The sequence below is a fragment of the Psittacula echo genome, assembly GCF_963264785.1.
Source record: "Psittacula echo genome assembly, chromosome: 1".
Classification (NCBI taxonomy): Eukaryota; Metazoa; Chordata; class Aves; order Psittaciformes; family Psittacidae; genus Psittacula; species Psittacula echo.
This window is the reverse complement of record NC_137735.1, coordinates 108,759,487-108,777,695: the sequence shown is the minus strand read 5'-3', so window position 1 is coordinate 108,777,695 and position 18,209 is coordinate 108,759,487. Positions and strand designations below refer to the sequence as shown.

The 18,209-nt window shown below is 39.7% G+C and overlaps 1 protein-coding gene across 1 annotated transcript in view; it reads right to left on the bottom strand.

Moving 5' to 3' along the window:
* FBLN1 (fibulin 1) overlaps nt 1-17,681 on the bottom strand; it is an 83,876-nt gene extending 66,195 nt beyond the window's left edge. Inside the window, exons 1-2 of the mRNA XM_080632182.1 lie at nt 17,566-17,681; nt 2,611-2,710 (exon numbers count right to left, since the gene is read on the bottom strand). Coding sequence (XP_080488308.1) covers nt 2,611-2,710; nt 17,566-17,641 — 176 coding nt within the window. The 5' untranslated portion in view covers nt 17,642-17,681. The remainder of the gene's footprint in view (nt 1-2,610; nt 2,711-17,565) is intronic.
* Between the last annotated feature and the right edge of the window lie 528 nt (nt 17,682-18,209).

The window sequence follows — 18,209 nt, the reverse complement described above, 5'->3', positions numbered from 1 at the left end:
GAAAGGGCCTGGCTCACCTGTGCTGACAAGAAAGTGAGCATATCTGCAGTTTAACCTGTGCCATATTCAGCAAGTACCACTCACATGGATAGCAAGGCCCTCAGGAGCCACAAGAGATCTAGGGGGAAGGATCCTAAAAAGATATTGAAACCCAGATCTGTCAGCTTGTTTCTAGCATACATGGCAGGTGTGAGAAATTCAGCACTCATGTGGAACCCCTTCTTGATTACTAGGAATGTGCTTTAAATTGTTGGGAAAAGGTCAAGGGGATGCAATTCTAATTCACTATGTAAATTCACATGTAAATTCTTGTAATGTGTGCTGGGGAAAGTACTCACATCCAGTCTGTTCTGTGTTGCATGGTCTTTGCAAAGTAACTGCACAAAATCATTTTTTCTTCATCAAAACTGCTCATTTCACAACGTATTTTACCCTTGCATTCAACTGCTAACCTTGCAAACCTAAGCTAAAATACACAGGGCAAACAGCTCCATCTGGTTTGAAGTAATATGGGTTTGTACACTCGAGAGGCCATGCTCTTTTAGAGCCCTCCAAGTCAGATGATCTATGCTGTTCAACACGGTGCTGCACTGGACAGTCAAAAGATCCCAGCTGGAGTTTAAACAACTGCATAAATGCCAGGTGTTTAAATAAACATTTGTTTATGTTTATTTAAATGCAGGTGTTTAAATAGAAAGGAAGTTCTTTGGAAAATCTGTAACCAATAAGGCATCTGTGCCATATTCTCACCTGCCTAGACCTCAGCAAGTGCAATGAACCTGGTTCTGCCCGCATCTCTGTGCAGCAGGAAAAAATGTACAAAATTGGTGCCATTACCCTCACGTGTTTGCAAAGGGAATCATGCTCCCTCACTGCTCATTCTGGCTCCAGTTGCACCAGCAAGTAGAAGTAGTATTTGTCCTTTATTTTTCTGTCTGAAAAGGCATTGTAAAGGGATTTTTCTGTATCTCACAGATAAGCCAGTTTGCAATTGTAAGTGGAGTAAAATAATATTGCCATTAAAGAAAATAGTCAAAGGAGCCAAAGGTTCACATTTTTAGAGTGAAGTCAAGCTTCACTCAAACATAAATGTATTTATTTATCATGCAGTCATGAATGAATGCAACTGAACTGCATTTATCTATATTTTTTTTGTTTGTCAATAAATGCTCATGCCTCTCACAGAATACGTGACTCTACCCATTTCTGAATTACCATTACATCACTATGATTTTCTTAATTACATATCAATTATGCACAAAAGCTAGATGAAGTGTTAGAAAGTGTTTTCAGTTCCTATTAAGTCCTAAAGGCTCTCTAAAATGGCAGTCTTTAAAAGAATAAATTACATTTACAGCAGAATCACAACTCACATTAATCAAATTAAATCATCGAGATTCTCACTCCCAGATTGTTCAGTAAACTTGGTTTCCTGTTTTTGCTGCCTCTGTTTTGTCTGTAACTCTTCTGATTCTTCAAGGTATTTTCTAAATTGGGATTTAAGTCCTATCTGTCAATTCTTCTGCGTAAGAGACTGCTTTCAATGCCAATATAAATGCAAAAGTCAGAGAACATGGACAGACTTGCCTGCAAGACACATTCTTTCCATAATAAAGATCAATCCAACACATCTACAGTTACTGAGGTTAAATCACTTTGCAATGCATTTGAAAAGATGGGAGCAATGTAACGTCTTAAATACAAAGTCCTCTGTGAAACTGCCCCTCGAATTACCAATCACAAACTGTTAACTCCACAAATTAAATGCAACAAGTGCATTTAACAGCAAAAATAACACAAACTATCACTGACATAAAAAATAAGAATGTCCCAACCATATAAGAGATTCAGTATAAACAAAATATTACTGTTCAAATAATTTTAACCTTTTAATTATTTCATTTGCTAGATTACATAATAAAAATTAGGATCATATTAAATGTCAGTAGGTTTAAGAAATCTATTTATAAACTAAAGGTTACTATTGTCTGTGGTCAAATACATTTGATGGAAGTCAGACACTCTACATAACCAGTAATCTCCTTGACTTAAACTTTAAGTTGCCACACACAGCAATTCAACTGAGACCTGCAGGATAATTACCTGTGTGGCACTACACGGAAGAAACAGTTTTAAAAGGCTGTCTTACGTAAATACATATGTATGTATTCAATCCATAGATTATTCATGTACAGGATCTGTCATGTCTCTTGATACATTTTTGTTCAAGAATTTGGACCATTGCTAAGCTAGATCCACAATCCTTATAAACTGAAGAAGCTTTGCTGACATTAGTGGTGCCACACTGAGATGTATTGACTGTAGGCAAAGTCCAAGCCCTGTGAGTATAGTACTCTTCTGCCTAAGAGGCAGTACATGTCAAACAGATAGAGCTGGATGACTCTATACTAGAACAGCAAAAATTTAAAGGACATAATGGAAGAAAAGTAGGTACTCAGTAAGTACTCCCCAAGGCTAGAGGTGGATTTGAAAAACTTGAATTTAGGAGCTGGGTACTTTATCTTCTAAATCAGCTTCCATACCTGCCATTCCCATGGTTTTACATGCAAATACAAACTGTAGTTTAATATACAATACTTAACTATATACCTGCATTCTCTGGACTCAGATATTAAGGGTAGAGAAGTACATATTCTGTTTTTATTTGCCCATTCAATGCCCTTGTCACAGCATTCTTCCATTGAAAGATCTGCAGAAATGAGGAAAGAAAGAAAAAGACAATATATTTAATACAACCTTAGTAAATGGTATTGCATCTGCCAGTTAAAAACAAACACATGAAACAAAAAGAGAATCCATTCGTTTTCCCTAATCTACACACAGAATAGTGCACCCATCAATAAGGCAGCCATAGCCAAACGAAGCATTTGTTAGCACCTTGCAATAAGCCCAGATGCTGGAGCATAGTCCAGATAAAGCAAATTACAGTTTCCCTTTACCTGCCACATAAATACAGCCTAGAGTTTGATACTCTAGCAGAAAAAAGTTCATATAGATAAGAGTACTGCACAATAAAAGGATCTGTCAGATTGCACTCCTTGATTATCAAAAACATCAGTAGCAATAAGCAACCTTTGAAAATCCTGAAAAATACAGTATTAATGACGCTATTGGGATTGGAACTAGATGATCTTTAAGGTCCCTTCAGATGCAAACCATCCTATGATTCCATGAAATCAAGTGACTGTCTGATATGGAAGATAGATTAACCTCATTACAAGTTAGTTTGCAGAACTATTTTTTTCCTGAGGTTATTTTTCAATTAATGCTGTACTCAAAAGCATGTCTGTAAATGCAGAAGTATTGTAGATAGACAGCATTTTGAGAACATATGAAAGAAAAATTAATACAGATACCAACTTATAAGAACCCTGAAACTAAGGGAAATCATAATGAAGATAATGATTTGTTGAGAGGATATTTTTGCTAAAGTCTCTAATTTAATAAATCTAAATACTGTTAATGAACTGACAAGCACTACAGATTTGCTTCATATTCCAAGTGCAAAAGTTCGCTGCACAGCAGGTGTATCAGAACTTGGAATAAACATGAGTCATACTTTCCTATTAATTATCTTGTAGTCCAGATATTGAACAGTTCCTTGTATAACAAATATGCAATCTGTGTAAAAGAAAAACAAAAAATCTGATTATCAAGGGGGACAGTTTTCTAATGTTTTCTCTTTTCTCGTAAGTTTTTTGCTTGATGGCCCTGAACGGATGCACCCTTGAGTGCTGAGGAAGTTGGTTGATGTCACTGCCAGGCTACTCACAACTATCTTTGAGAGGTCATGGTGAACAAGAGAAGTTCCTGAAGAATGGAAGAGAACAAATTCCACCCCCATCTTCAAGACAGACGTAGTTTCCCTTATCTTCAAGAGGGAAGATCTGGGAAACTATAGGCTGGCCAACCTCTTCTCATTGTCTGTGAAGGTGACAGAAAAAATCCTCCTGGTAGCAGGGTCCAAACACATGAAGGACAAGAAGGTGATCAGGAGAAGTCAGCTTGGATTTATGAAAGGTATATCATGCTTATACCTTGTACAATGAGGTGGCTAGCTTGGTCGATGAGTGAAGAGCAGTGGATGGTTTTTACCTTGATACAAATACGGGTTTTATCTCTGTCTCCCGTAACATTGTCATAGACAAGCTGACAAAGTTAGGTAAGTGGACAGCGAAACGGACACTGGGAAGGAGTACACCCTCAACAAGTTCACAGCTGATACAAATCCATGATGTTCTGTGGTTGATGCACCAGGGAGTTGTGCTGCCATCCAGAGGGACCTCAACAAGACTGGAAAAATGGGCTGGCAGGAAACTCACGAAGTTCAGCAAAGGGAAATGCAAAGTCATGCATCTGAGGAGGAATAAGCCCTATGCACCAGTACACACTGAGGACTGACCAGCTGAAAAGCAGCTCTGCAAAGAAGGACCTAGGTGACCACCAGGACACTGCCAGCAATACACACTCACAAAGCCAGCAACCTGCATCCAGCTCTGCATTTGAGTTAAATGTGTATCATTTTTTCAACACAGTTAAGATTGACTGCAGACAACAGCACTAAAAATACGGTGATTTGTAACACATTGTATGAAATTTGATGCATACAGCGTTTGTTAGCAATACACTGGCAGACAGAGCACATGAAACAATGTCCCTATTCCCGAAGAAGAGATCAGACACAAATTCTCTCTTTTCCAGCACCATCTTGGGCTGCATCAAACAGAATATTGGCAGTGAGTTGAGGGAGGTGATTCTTCTCCTTTGCTCAGCATCAATGAAGTGCTGTGAGCTCACCATCATCTGGAGCATCATGATGCTGACTGGAGTCAGCATCATCTGGAATGTTGTGTCCACCAAGATGATTTATGCACTGGAGTATCTTTCATGTGAGGAAAGACAGAGAGCTGGAACTGTGAAGCTTGGAGAAAAAAAGGTTCAGGAGAAATCTGATTGATGTTTATAAATACCTGACAAGAGCAGATGAAGAAAATGGAGCCAGACTTCTCTCCAGTGTCCACTGGCAGGACAAGAGGCAGTTGACACAAATTATACTATATGAAGTTCCATCTGAATACAGCAAAACACTTCTTTTCTGTGAGTGTTCAGACACTGTATGATCTCAAGAGGTCCCTTCCAACCTAGATGATTTTTTACTAATTACTTAACAAAAAATAAGTAAGACCCATTCATCTGTAGGTTGCTGTGCTGCACAGAGGAAAGCAAACTTCATTTACTTCTTTTTGATGGAGAAGCTGAAGTAAAGATTGATGAAATTACTTGTCCACATTACACAGCAAGCAGGTGGCAAAACAGGGAGCGCACAATGGGTCATTCCCAGACCATCTTTCTACTGGATCATAAAATGCCTCACATGATTGTCTCATTCTTAGTTTTGCTCCAAGCATATCTAAAAGGAGCAAAATTCAATAAGCAGCAGCAGCATTATATTCAAGACTATCCATCTTAACAAGTTACTTCCTGCATAGCCTAGTAAGGACAAGCATCTGTCTCCTCTGGCTCTCCCTACACCAGTTACAAAACCATCATTCCCCAGGTGCCCTTGATGTAGAATGAGGTTTACAGCCTCTTTCCATCTCTTCATGTACCCTAACCCTAACCTGTTGCAGTTATCAAAATAAGTGGAAATATTAAATCTGTTCATGATCACACTTACTTTGACACATATCAGTTTACATGAGTACTTCAAATGGCAGATCTTCATATGTGGGAAAGGACAAATAAGCAGGTAAAGATAATTTCCTCAAGTAACTCAGTTGTTTGCAGGGAACAACATATATATCCCGACTAGTGATTATAATCCAACAATTCAAAGCAAAATGGAAAGAGTTAAATGAGATTTTAGGATGCATCATTCATCTTAAGGTAGGGACTCTTAAGGTAATTATCTGATCTACAGTACAAAGCTCTGGAGTATTAAGCATAATTCTGGCCATCCCTCTTTAGAAAAGATTACATCAAAATGGAAAAATATGTAAAGAAAGACAAGAGAGATGGTCAGAGGAATCAAAGCCCTACTCTATGAGGAAAAGTTGGAAAAAATAGACCATTTTAAGCCTAGATAAGTGAAGCTTATTAAAGAGTGTAGTTCCTGTCAACAAATATTACAGTAGTAAACAATAATCAGAATTATGGGATCAAATAAACCAAATGTGTTTTAATAAGAAAATCATTATAGTTACAAACAAAATTACTTTAAATGTCAGTTAATAACAGAGGTCTGTACTCCATGACCCAGGTCACCCTTCTAGTCTTACTTGCATACCCAAAATAATGGTCAAAATTCTGTTATTACAAAGTCAAAGCAGTATTCCTTTCGAATTCCTCAGTGTGTCCAGAATTCATGCCAGTGTCTGAAAGCCAACTGCAGTTCATAATGCTACAAAGAAAATCAGTCTTGTAAATAAATATCTGACTGTGCTGAAAGACATGAATTTGTGTCTGATCTCTTCTTCGGGAATAGGGACATTGTTTCATGTGCTCTGTCTGCCAGTGTATTGCTAACAAACGCTGTATGCATCAAATTTCATACAATGTGTTACAAATAACCCTATTTCTAGTGCTGTTGTCTGCAATCAATCTTAACTGTGTTGAAAAATGATACACATTTAACTCAAGTGCAGAGCTGGCTGCAGGTTTTTGCAGGGCTTTGCACAAATGGGTCTTTAGCCAAGTTCCTCCTCAGAAGGACAATCCCTGGCTCTGGACGCCAGCTCTTCCTTTCCAGCTCTGGCAACACACCTCTATTGCAACCAAATAACTCAAGAATTCAAAGCAGGCCAAGCTAAGCAAGCTTGCCTGTAGGAGTGCACCCAGGCAAAGAAGGATTTCAGATAGTTTTCTGAGGGAGAGCTGTGGTCCAGACTCATTGTTTTGGTGACATCACAATTCATATCCTTCAAAGATCCTGCCAAAAATCTCTTGAGAATAGAGGGAAGTGAAAAACAAGCAATAAAAAAAGGACTCCACCCTCAAGGCCATTCTTCTAAAACGTAAGAATAAACCAGTGAAAAACATTTTCTCTACGTTGGCCTTGAAGTTTGCTTTTAAAAATGGTCATTTGTGGACAAATCTCTACTCTTTCAAAGTCTGAGAAAGTGCACGTCTCACACTTCACGTGTCAACTCCTGATTGTGTTGGAATCGATTGTGACTACTTTGGCATGAAGAGTTGTTAATGAGTATTCAGAACCAGGACAGACTTACCATCTCGTAACTGTAGTTTTCCACTGTTGTGGATTCAACCTTACATGTGCATATTCATATGGCTCCCAGTTGGAAGCCTTTGGGCAAGCAGTTCATACTGAGGCCACTTATGCCTCCTTACACCCTCTTCAGGGAACTAAAAGCATCGGGGGCCATGGCCTCTCTTCAGTTTCTCATAACTGGAGGTTTGTAATGCAGGATATCTGAAAGGAAAGGGAGGCAGGAAGCAGATGGTAGAAACTACGCTGATTACGACATCTCAGAGAATGTCACTTACTGTGAAGAAAGTGATGTGGTTTTTCTCTGAATGTGACCATGTGTCTTTTATTGCTCATGGCACCCCTCAGAGCTGGAGTGCTAAAGATGATCAAACAGAAATTACAGTACTGTTCTGCTGAACCTGGTGCCCCTTAATGTTTTGCCAAGTGCATAATGTTTCATACAAATGAGCCAGAGAAATCTCAGGCATCTGAGAGACAAAACACTTCTAGGAAAGGCTGATGATATTTTCTGTGTCCAGCTGAAATGTGCCATTTTATCTGGAGGGAGAAATCCTACAGGAAAGTTGTAAAATGTGGGAATACACTACCTGGTCCATTTTGTAAGTTTGTGAAGTAATTGTTCAGCTTTTTGGTGTCACAAGACAGAGAAGTATGAAGATAAACCAGAGGTCTGTTAAGATGGTAGCATGTTTACTTCCTTTCCACTCAGATACAGTAATTTTGCATGATAATTGACTAATTGAGAAAATCCAAGTCTATATTAGATAAAATCAAATGCAGCTTTTTCACTGCTTCGTCCCTGTAAATAAGTATGTGCAGCAGGGCATCCAAAAGAATTTGAGTTGTGTTAGTATGGTAAAAACCAAGGATGCCTGTCCTCATGTCAAGGTGTTACATTAGTATTATGACAGAGATTTCAGGAGTCTCTCAAGAGGACAGTAGAAACATCTGGAACTCCGATCTCTACTTTTACAAAACCTGTGACAAAGAAGACCTGTCAGATAAGAAGTGATTAGAGGTCACACAAATTCAAGTATTTTGTGTAGATGATGCATCCATGTGCTAGCAATGAACTATGCTTGCATCAGCAAAATGCATACAGGCATATGGCTGTTTTAAAAAAAGGTAGTCTGCTAATCTTAACAGGATTGCCATACTGTGTGGGAGTTCAAAGCAAGGAATGTGGTTAAAATCTGTATAACCTTAGACTTCTATGATGTAATAATTGCTTATTCAGCTGCTACAGTGAATATTTTCTGCAAAATAAAGATAAGCTGAAGAATGCTACCCAAAAGCATGATTCCTGGAATGAGAAACCCTGAATTGTTTCTGGGAATTGTGCAAAAAAAATAAGCAGAAATAAAAAGGACTGGATAATTTTCACGGCAGTAGCATTTCATCTAGATCAAAAAGGGACAGATTTTTTTAAGTAACAATCTATAACAGCAGCTATTCTGTACAGCTGCTGCTGATGGAAAATCCTGTGTACAGTCCAGGATTAGATAGCTGTTCATTACTCAGTGCTGATCTATGGAACATTTATAAAGCTAGTGATAATATCAAACCAATGCTACACCTGAGCTTAGGTGGGTTTAACAGGCTAGTGCTAGTAAAGCTTTCCAGTTCTTCAGTGCAATAAGTGATGTGACCATCAAATTCATCGACTTCTCAGCCCACATAACCAGCTATAGCTGGGTATGGATTTGAAAGTGAGCGCAGGTCAAGGAGTCAAAGTCACACCTCCTTATTTTGATGTTTTTAATCTTTTAAAGACATATATTGATAACGTTTGTAAAATGTGGTGCAGGTCTTTGCCTTCACTCAATTTACTCTGTCAGAGTCTCAGCACTATGGAATGTGAGAAAACAGAACATGATTATCACTTCTCAGCATATGCAGACACAGGCAGCAGATGGACTCTGTGAAAGCTCAGCACTAGTCCAACATGCTTCAGTAACAGTATGTCATCCAGAATTTTTGGAACTCATGATTACAACAGACATGCATTCATTTAGATTTCCAGTAAGAAAAATGCTTCCAACTTTCACAGCATTCTTTTCTGACAAAACTTTTCTTGTCCTGTCAAGAAAATCTCTTACTAGTGATGCTCATCCATCTGTCAGCTGAAAAAACCTTCAAGTTTACATATGGATTTTGATCCTCAAAATAACACATTGGTCACCTGTATTATTCAGAGTCACATTGTCTTCCAACCTCCCTTTACATCTGTAGTCTCCTGACAAAAAAAGCCTGAGCGACTGCACATCGCTTTGGCCAAGGCTCAACTGTGATATAGGTTCAGGGCAGACAAAGTGTGCTTGGCCTGATCTGCTATGCCAAGGCAATCATTCTTGGAACAATGACACCTGGCTAATATTAGGTGGACAAGTCAGTTGCTTTTGTAGCAGGGACGGCAGTCAAGTGCTGCCAGCTGGGATTTGTAGTCTTGAGTTTTTGGCTGTCCTGTGGAAATGCTGTTTCTGGCAATGCAAAAACACTCTGGCTGGTCCCTGAAAGCATCAAATAGACCCAAAGATATGTTTAGACAAGAGAGAAGCCAGCTGACTTCAAAAGTCCAACTGGTAATAGACTAACATGATAAGTACAGCCTTGTTACATCTTGATCTTGTGTATAAACCTAGGGATTAGGCACTCAGAGTAGAGGAAAGGGTGAAGGACACCTGAAGCTGTGAAAAAGAAAGACATAAATCAGAAAATCAGGCCTCATGATTCCCTGAAACAAACGGTTTGAATTGGAGTAATGGGGTGACATAGGAAACCATTACCATTCTCCATCTGAGATGATGTATTTGCTGGATCTCTTCAGGCTGGAGTTGGCATGAAAATGCCCCTCCTCCATTTCGTATGCAGAGAAAGAACTAAAATGAATAGGAGCTTCTCTTTTTCTTCAGAGACATTCTTGTTTACCTCAAGACTGCACATCAAATATGCCAATACACCAATGGGGTAAGATGAATAGACACAGCTGAGCTGTGGCATTAGTCACCCTTCAACAGTAAGCTGTTCTTAGTCCTTCCACACTAGATTATTCTTACAGATTCCCTTAAAGAATATACCAATCTAAACTTTCCTAACATAAAACTTGGAGCCAAGATGCCTTTTCTTGTAATACCCACAACAGCACAAGCCAGGAAGCAATTTCTAGTGCATCTGTTGCAGCCCACAAGGCTGTCTCTCTACTGTTTGCCCTCAAAGAGAGCCTATTATAATAGTGCTTCTGTCTTCCAAGTGTGGAGGTCATACTGGATCTTTAAGGACTGGCAATCACTTACAGTTCATGTGCTAAGAAATATGACATTCTTCCTGAATAGGCTTTAAGTGTTTGAACCTTTAACTTCAGATGAATTCTCAGCTAAGTGTGATTATTTCAGAATAGCTGAAATCATTGAAGAAACCCAGTCAGCACACTAAACTAAAGCAGCAGCACCCTAAAGGAAATGCCTGGTATGTTAGTGTGTTTTGTGGTTGGTTTTAAAACAGCCAACATTTTACTGGAAATTTTCTTAGGTCTGGAGAACACTCATTTATGGGGAATGTGGCTCTGGTGGCACCAGCAGTGGCCATCGCACAATTAGGGGGATTTTTCAGATATGGCCAAACCTCCTTTTGAGATGTCTGTTTGCAATTTATAAAAGCAGCTCTTAAAATCATTCATGGTGATGAGGTAGCTGCTATGTTTGATGATAAGGACAGTCCTAAGGGAGGCAATGTTATGTTGCAACATGCCTTGTTTTCTCTGGTGGGGAAAGTAAGTGCTTTACTGTGGCTTTTTTATTTTGTTTCAGGCCTAGTAAGAAAATTTTTCAAGAAAGTAGACAACTGGCTACTAAAAAGCTAGAAAAAGTGACTCCATCTGTCGCAGGAAGACTATAAGGCATTTTGAATATATATCAAAACACCATAAAAGACAGGGATGTAGGATCCCTGAAGGGGTTGTCTTCTCTTACCCACTAATCTCAGGCAAAACTGATAAAATATGGTCAGTTTTAGGCAGATTCCTATCTAGTTGTTCAAAACAATATCAAGTGGGGCTGATCCCACAACCGCTCTAGGCAATGACAGAGAATTTTTAATAATACATTACCTCACCGTCCACTTCAAAAGCCTATTGAGACCTAATTTTTTTGTTACTGTTTCTTACACGCAGGCTACTACACACTTCAACAACCTTCTATGTGTCTGAAGATTGCTACTTCATGTGGATGGATGACTTTTCTGTAAAAAAATTAACTTGAATTCTTTCATCTTTACGGGTAGATTATTTTGGGGACTTCTGTGAGGATGCTGGAGTTCAAAAGATCCTGAAAGTAGAAGACTGAAGGCTGTTCTGAAGATTTCTAGAAGACATGAAGATATTGAGAGAAACTTAATACTACAGCCCACCAAGTCAGCATCATGTAAACAGCTTAGTATAAGTAATGGCTATCCTAGACTTTCATATTCACAAAAACAGGAAAAAAGAGTGCATTCACAGCTCTGATGGACACAGGTGGTCTAAAGAACAGAGTAGATCTATTTCACTTAAGCAGTATATAAAAGCATAGTTATTCTTGCTCATTTTCTGATCAGATGAAAATAGAGAAATCCCACTGTGAAAATGCTTTTCCTGTAACCATTTTTCATGAGAAAATACAAGAATGTTTAAGCATATGTATGTTCGATACTCTGAGACATGCTGCTTTGTCATATTCTCAGATCCTTCCTATTTCAGTTGCTTTAATTTGAATATATATATTTGGGCTTAATTCAAAGCTCTTTAAGATTTATCTAAAGACCGCCATTTACTTCAGTACATTTTGGATTAAGCTCATACAAATGAAAGGGACTAACAATAGCTTAATTGTTACCTCTTTCATAAAACTTTCTAAACACACATTTCAGCTGTTTATTGCTGAATATATATATATATTAAAAAAAATAATGGACAATGATGAAGGATTCTCATATTCACTACTGCCATATTTAAAGATTAGTCTGGAAACATTAAGTAGATGGGATAAACTTTATCTACAGTGGGACAAGGTTCAAGTATGGAGGGAACCACAGACTTTACAGAGCATGAAGAAAAAAAAGATCCAGTTTTTGGCATGTAATTATATGGCAATGATTTGGAGAAAGTTTTGTTTTGGAGAAAACATTACTAAAACTTTTTCTTACATGAGATTTTCCTCATTTTTAAAATTATGTATACTGAGCTGCAAACAGGTATCTAGCTCTTCCAGATTTTCTGCCAAAGTATTGATACTAGAAGTACTCAATACTTGAAATTTAGTCAGTGGTAGAGAACTTCAAGGCTGGGGGATTGTAGTATTTTGAAAGGATGTACTGCTGGTAGCATTTGTACAGTATATCCTTCCAGTGCTTACTAAATCCTTGGAAATACCTTAAAAAGCTGGAATAAATCTGGCAAAGTATTTCAATATCCATACACTTACTTTGGCATTGAGACAGAAGATTTTTTTAGGTATTGCTTTATTATTAATCTTAAGGTCTCAATCCAGATTTTGACTAGACTCAAAAGTGAACCCTTTAGCAGTGAACATCTTACATCCTTGTCCAGCATGGGTCTTTTATGGATGCTACCATAATCCAGAAAACAACATAATTCCTAGACTTGTGTAGTATGTACCCAAAACCTCATCCCAGATATCCTTCAGCTTTTTTTGAATGAAGATTTTCCGCTAATTTGATTTACTGAAAAGAATTCTCATGAGAATTTGTGAGAATCTAGAAATTCAGTATCTTCTTAAGATCCAACAGCACATACTTGAAATCAAAAGGGCGATTTCTCAAAACTTTTAAGGACGTTATACAAGCACAAATCAAAGACAAAGTATTCATGAGAGGAATAGGGGGGAAAAGTGCTACTTGTTTAAATAAATGAAGGCAAGACACTTCAGTAACTACATAGTCAAATATAATCATGGAATGGTTTGGACTGGAAAGGACCTTAAAGATCATCTAGTTCCAAACTCCCTGCCACAGGCAGGAACACCTTCCACTAGACCAGGTTGCTCAAAGCCCCATCCAACCTGGTCTATTACAAATACAAATCTGTGAATTCAGGACAGCATTAGCACTGGAGATCCTTCTTTAGGACTGGTGCATCCAGTTGATCAGAGAAGACTTTTCCAACTTTCACCGGACTGCTCCAGTGACTTGCCAGAAATTAATTCAGCAGGACAAAAATCCTCACGAAGTGTATAAACAGGCAGGTTTCTGTCACAGTTACCATATACACTCTTCCTGTCACTGTAAATTACCCAGCACATCATATTTGTAGGTACTACTTTGACTACTCCTCCACCTACTTGACATTATTCAGAGCATTTCTAAACCAATTTTTACTCACAAAATATTATGGCCGGAAATTCTTTACATTTTTCTAGGGCTCTTCACTGATCTGTAATGACCCTTTCTCTCCTATATATTCTGGTTTTGCTTCTTGTGCCCTATTCCTCTGTATTCCCTTTTCTCCTGACAACTCCTTCATGGACTTCTTTGTGGACAATTTTTCCATCCTTTCTCAGCCTGCAATCTTCTCAATGCTGCGCCTTCACCTCTATATCTTATCTTGGAGCACTGTTATCCACCATCCCAGTTTAATTATATGTGATGACTATTGAAATCTCAACAGCTGGCCTACTTCTTTCCATCAAATAGACACATAAATACACGTGCCTGATATTTTTCTGAGTGCTTTACAAGAACTTTTGCCCATTCTGGCTAAAATGACCTTCTTAATTTGTTCTTTCTTAACTTTGCTCATTTTCCTTACTCCCTGTCACTGCTAGCCATCATTTTTTGCTACCTTTTTCACAAAAGCTTTTGTTCATTTATCTTTTTCATACTAAACCACTCTATGTTACCATTAAAATTCCTGACTATGCTCTGATGGTTTCTTATTTGGATTTCAGCTCTCTTTCTTGATCTTCTCTGTCTCATCCCCTTTTATTCTCTACAGATACTTTACTAGATCTAGTAAATCCATGTCTTCTGCTTACTGGATTGGTTTTTGTCACCTACTTTTTTACATCTATACATAACTCACAAAAGCAAACTTAAATTCTTTCATGGTCCCTGGTAATTCTATTTCTGTCAACTCCCTGAGGGCTAACACACATCTTTCAGAAAATGTTAATAAAAGTATTATAGAACAAGTTGGTCTCAATACAACTATCTATTAAAAACACATGTAAAGTTGATATGAAACTTGTAGAATGGGCTAAAGTGCAACAATAAATAAATAACTTTTGAAAATGCATTGACCTGCTATCAGGTAGTGCCTGAAATCTGACAGAGTGATATGAATATACTGGAGTAACTTGATAAGCTAGTTTATGGATTTTCATCTTGGATTTCACTAACAAGTCTGCTTTCAATTACACAGATGAAAACCAAGAGTTTTAACATTTTGCTCTTCCCCTGACTGCAATAAAATGTCATGTCTGAAAATGGACTATTAAAAAAACCCTCAAAACTAATTTAGAGATAGCACTCATATTTTAGAACTCTAGTTTTCGGTACTATGTGATTTTGGGGGGAGATTTTTATCTATGATAGCAGGCAAGAAAGCACAGATTTAGCCTTTTGCAAGTTCTACCTCCACCCATACACTTCTTACAAATTTATTGCTGTAAATGCACACGTAAAAATCATAATCTTAAAATAAAACTCATTCCACAAAGTCAGTGGAACATTTTCTTTATTACAAACTCTAAGCTCACTCTGAATAGACATGTTTCCAGATGTTTAGTGAGTTAAACTGTCTGTGCCTGTAGCACCAAGACATGCCAAAGACGCAGCTAGAGGATGAACTATTCAGACAGTGACTGGACATAATGATGTGAACAATTCATATTCTTCAGTAGATGGTAGTTTATATTATAAGGAAAACAACAACAACAACAACAACAAGAATTGTTTAAAAATGCAAATTTTGCAATAAAATAAGGTTGCATTATAAAATTTAGAAGGTTTTTAAGACCCTTACTCCTGCAAAGAATGATGTGCGTATCCATATTTACATGCACTGGACAGTTCCACTGAAGGCAGCAGTCCCTTGGGGTTTTTTTCAGAATGAGGACTTTAACTAATAGATACTGATGATTTGGTGATTCATTAGTAATGAAAAGCAATTAAGAAACCTGATGGTAATAAGCTTAGGAAGAAGCTGTTTCAGAAATATGTTGTTCTAGTAACTTGGCCATTATACTACTAAAGCACTTAGGAGCTCATCTTTGCCCCGACCCCCCTTATTCTAGTCACACAGACGAAAGAAGGCACTCTCCCAAAGAGCCTGCACTTAAACAACATGATCTCACAAGGTAATTACTTCATTTGCCTGCAAAACACAGATGGCCATGTGAAATAATACAGAAAAAAAAGTATCTTTCTTTCAGCAATTACAATTACCAATAACTATTTCACCTGAGTGAAATCTACCCTTCAAAATGCAGTGTCCTAAGCCAGAACTATCATCTGGTTTTAGATATTTAAATCTAATTTTATCTAGTGTACTGCATTTAGAATTCTATAGATGTAGAAATTCTCAGCGAATTAGAGTATGGATTTTTATTGGAGAATAAAAATGTGGTATATATTTTACAGCCAAATTTGGCTATATTTTGCGTTCAAAAAAACCCTGTGAAAACCTGAACTTATATATCTAATTACTTATACTTTTTCTAAGAAGTAGTCCAGTAATTAAGGTTAAATGTGCAGAGATTACAAGATTAAATTCTTCCATGTTTTACCATAACTCAGAATGCTTAAAATTACTATGTCTGATCACTGCGATATATCAAAGCTACATTTTTGGTGATGTACTGTTATCTGAGAGAAAGTAGGAGTGATCTGAGGATTCTGGCACTAAATACTGCTTTTCTAAACTTTATTTTGTCCCTCCTTTTTTAAAAGGGAGTGGCTAACATCTCTCTATCAAAAAGCAAATATTCTGAAGGATATCTGTGAGTAGTGCTCTTCCATATGAAAATCAAAGAGCCAAAACACTATGATAGTAACAGCTTACTTCACTGGCTTTTGTCTGCCATTGTTAAGCCTATGCCAGAGACCATATGTTTCTAAACGTTTTCCTGGACTACAGCACAATCAAGCCTCAAGTCTGAATGTCCCCTTGGGGTTACTCTAATAGAAAAAGTCACTTACATGTTAGCTATGATAAATTTATTCTCACCATATGAGAAGTAGTTTCTTTGTCATATCTTACCACTTCTATTTTCATTGGATTGCTACACTGAATTAAAACAACTGAATATCCTTTTTTTTTATACAGTATCGAGACAACAGGGGAAAAGTGTGTAGTATGGGAAGGGAGCCATGGCCTGGACACAGATCCCTGCTTTCAAAAGCAACCACATCACACACCATAATTCATAAATGTTTCACATTTTATCTTCAAAAAGCCTGCATCCTTTGCTTTGCTATTCCTCCTGCTCCACTGAGATTTCAAGTAATTCGTGCTCCTGTTTCTCATTCTTGGGGGGATGTAATTTGGTCCCCTGCAGATCAGACTTGACACTTCCCCTGATCACCCGTTTTGGGATACATCACCTTCACGGTGTGCAATTTCACCCGACCCCCATACACACCGGGCACCTTTCGTTGCAGAGGGGCAACGCGCGACAGCGCCAACACTCCGATAAGGGACATTTGTGACGCTATTGGGACATTGGCTTGCAAGAGCCCCGTGGCCACTCTCGGGAACCCGGCCGGCTGATTCTCTGGGAAGACAGCGCTGCTCGGCCTCGCAAAGGACCCACTCACCAATTGCTGCTGGCCAAGTCCGTCCCGGCGGAGCCTCACATCGACCCTCCAGGGCACAACTAAAGCGCTCCGGAGGCGGCGGCCCCGGGGGGCAGCAGGAGCCGACAGCAGTGGGCAGCTGCTGCGGAACCGGTGCACGCCACGCCTTTCAGCTCACTTGAACGTGGCAGAGGCGCTTTAAAGCCTGCTCGGGACGCCCAGGGGTACGGGAAAGGTGGGGGGACGGGGGACACCAGGGGAAGCCCTGAGGAACAACTGCCCTACGGATCCGCAGCCGCGGGTCACAGCTCGCTGTCCGGAGCGCGGCCGACCGCTTCCCCAGGAGCGGGTACCACCGGGGCAGCGAGGCGTCCCGCCGCCCACAGTCTCCTGGCCCGGACCCCTGCCGCTAGCCCCGGTGCACAGCCGGGCCCACGGGCGCCGGGGAGGCGGCGGAAGAAGGGGGAGCGAGGCTCAGCGCAGTCCGGCGGACGCCCGCGGCTGGGCTCTGTGCCGCTTGCCGCACTTACCTTGGCCCCGGAGCGAAGGCACCAGCGCCAGGAGCAAAAGCAGCCGCAGCGGCCGGGCCCCGCAGAGGTTGTCCATCGGCCGCCCGCAGCTGCCCGTCAGCGGGAGCACTCACACCGAGCTTGGCTTGGCTGTCCTGCAGCGTCCGGCGGGCTCCTTCCTTTTTGCTTGTTGCTGCTGCTGTTTCTGATGTTATCCCAGCCGCCTGAGACCGGTTGGAAAAGAGTTTGCAGGAACCCCCCACTCGGTGGGCTTTACAAAGATTTAATTCACTGCCTGCCTGGTTAATTATACCGCCTGCAAGTGCTCAGCAGAACAGAACTGCCACCACAGCTCGGCGGCAGAGCCCCGTTGCTGCTGATACCCTACCTCTCTCCCCGCCACCCCACGCACACACCCCCCGCTGTAAAAGCGACTCCCTTTAGCTCGGAAAACTTTACAGATCCTCAGCGTGAATCTAAGGCCGGCGTGACTGGTTCTGTGAAGGAGAAATGCAGCGACTTCTCTCGGTGCCAAGGAGGAGAAAGCCACAAACAAAGGCAAAACAAAACAAAAGAAGCCACCTAGCAGAGAAGGAAAGGTTTAACCTCTGGAGAGGAGATTTTTCAACCCCCGTTCTTGGTCTTTCCGTGGATTTTACTCCAAC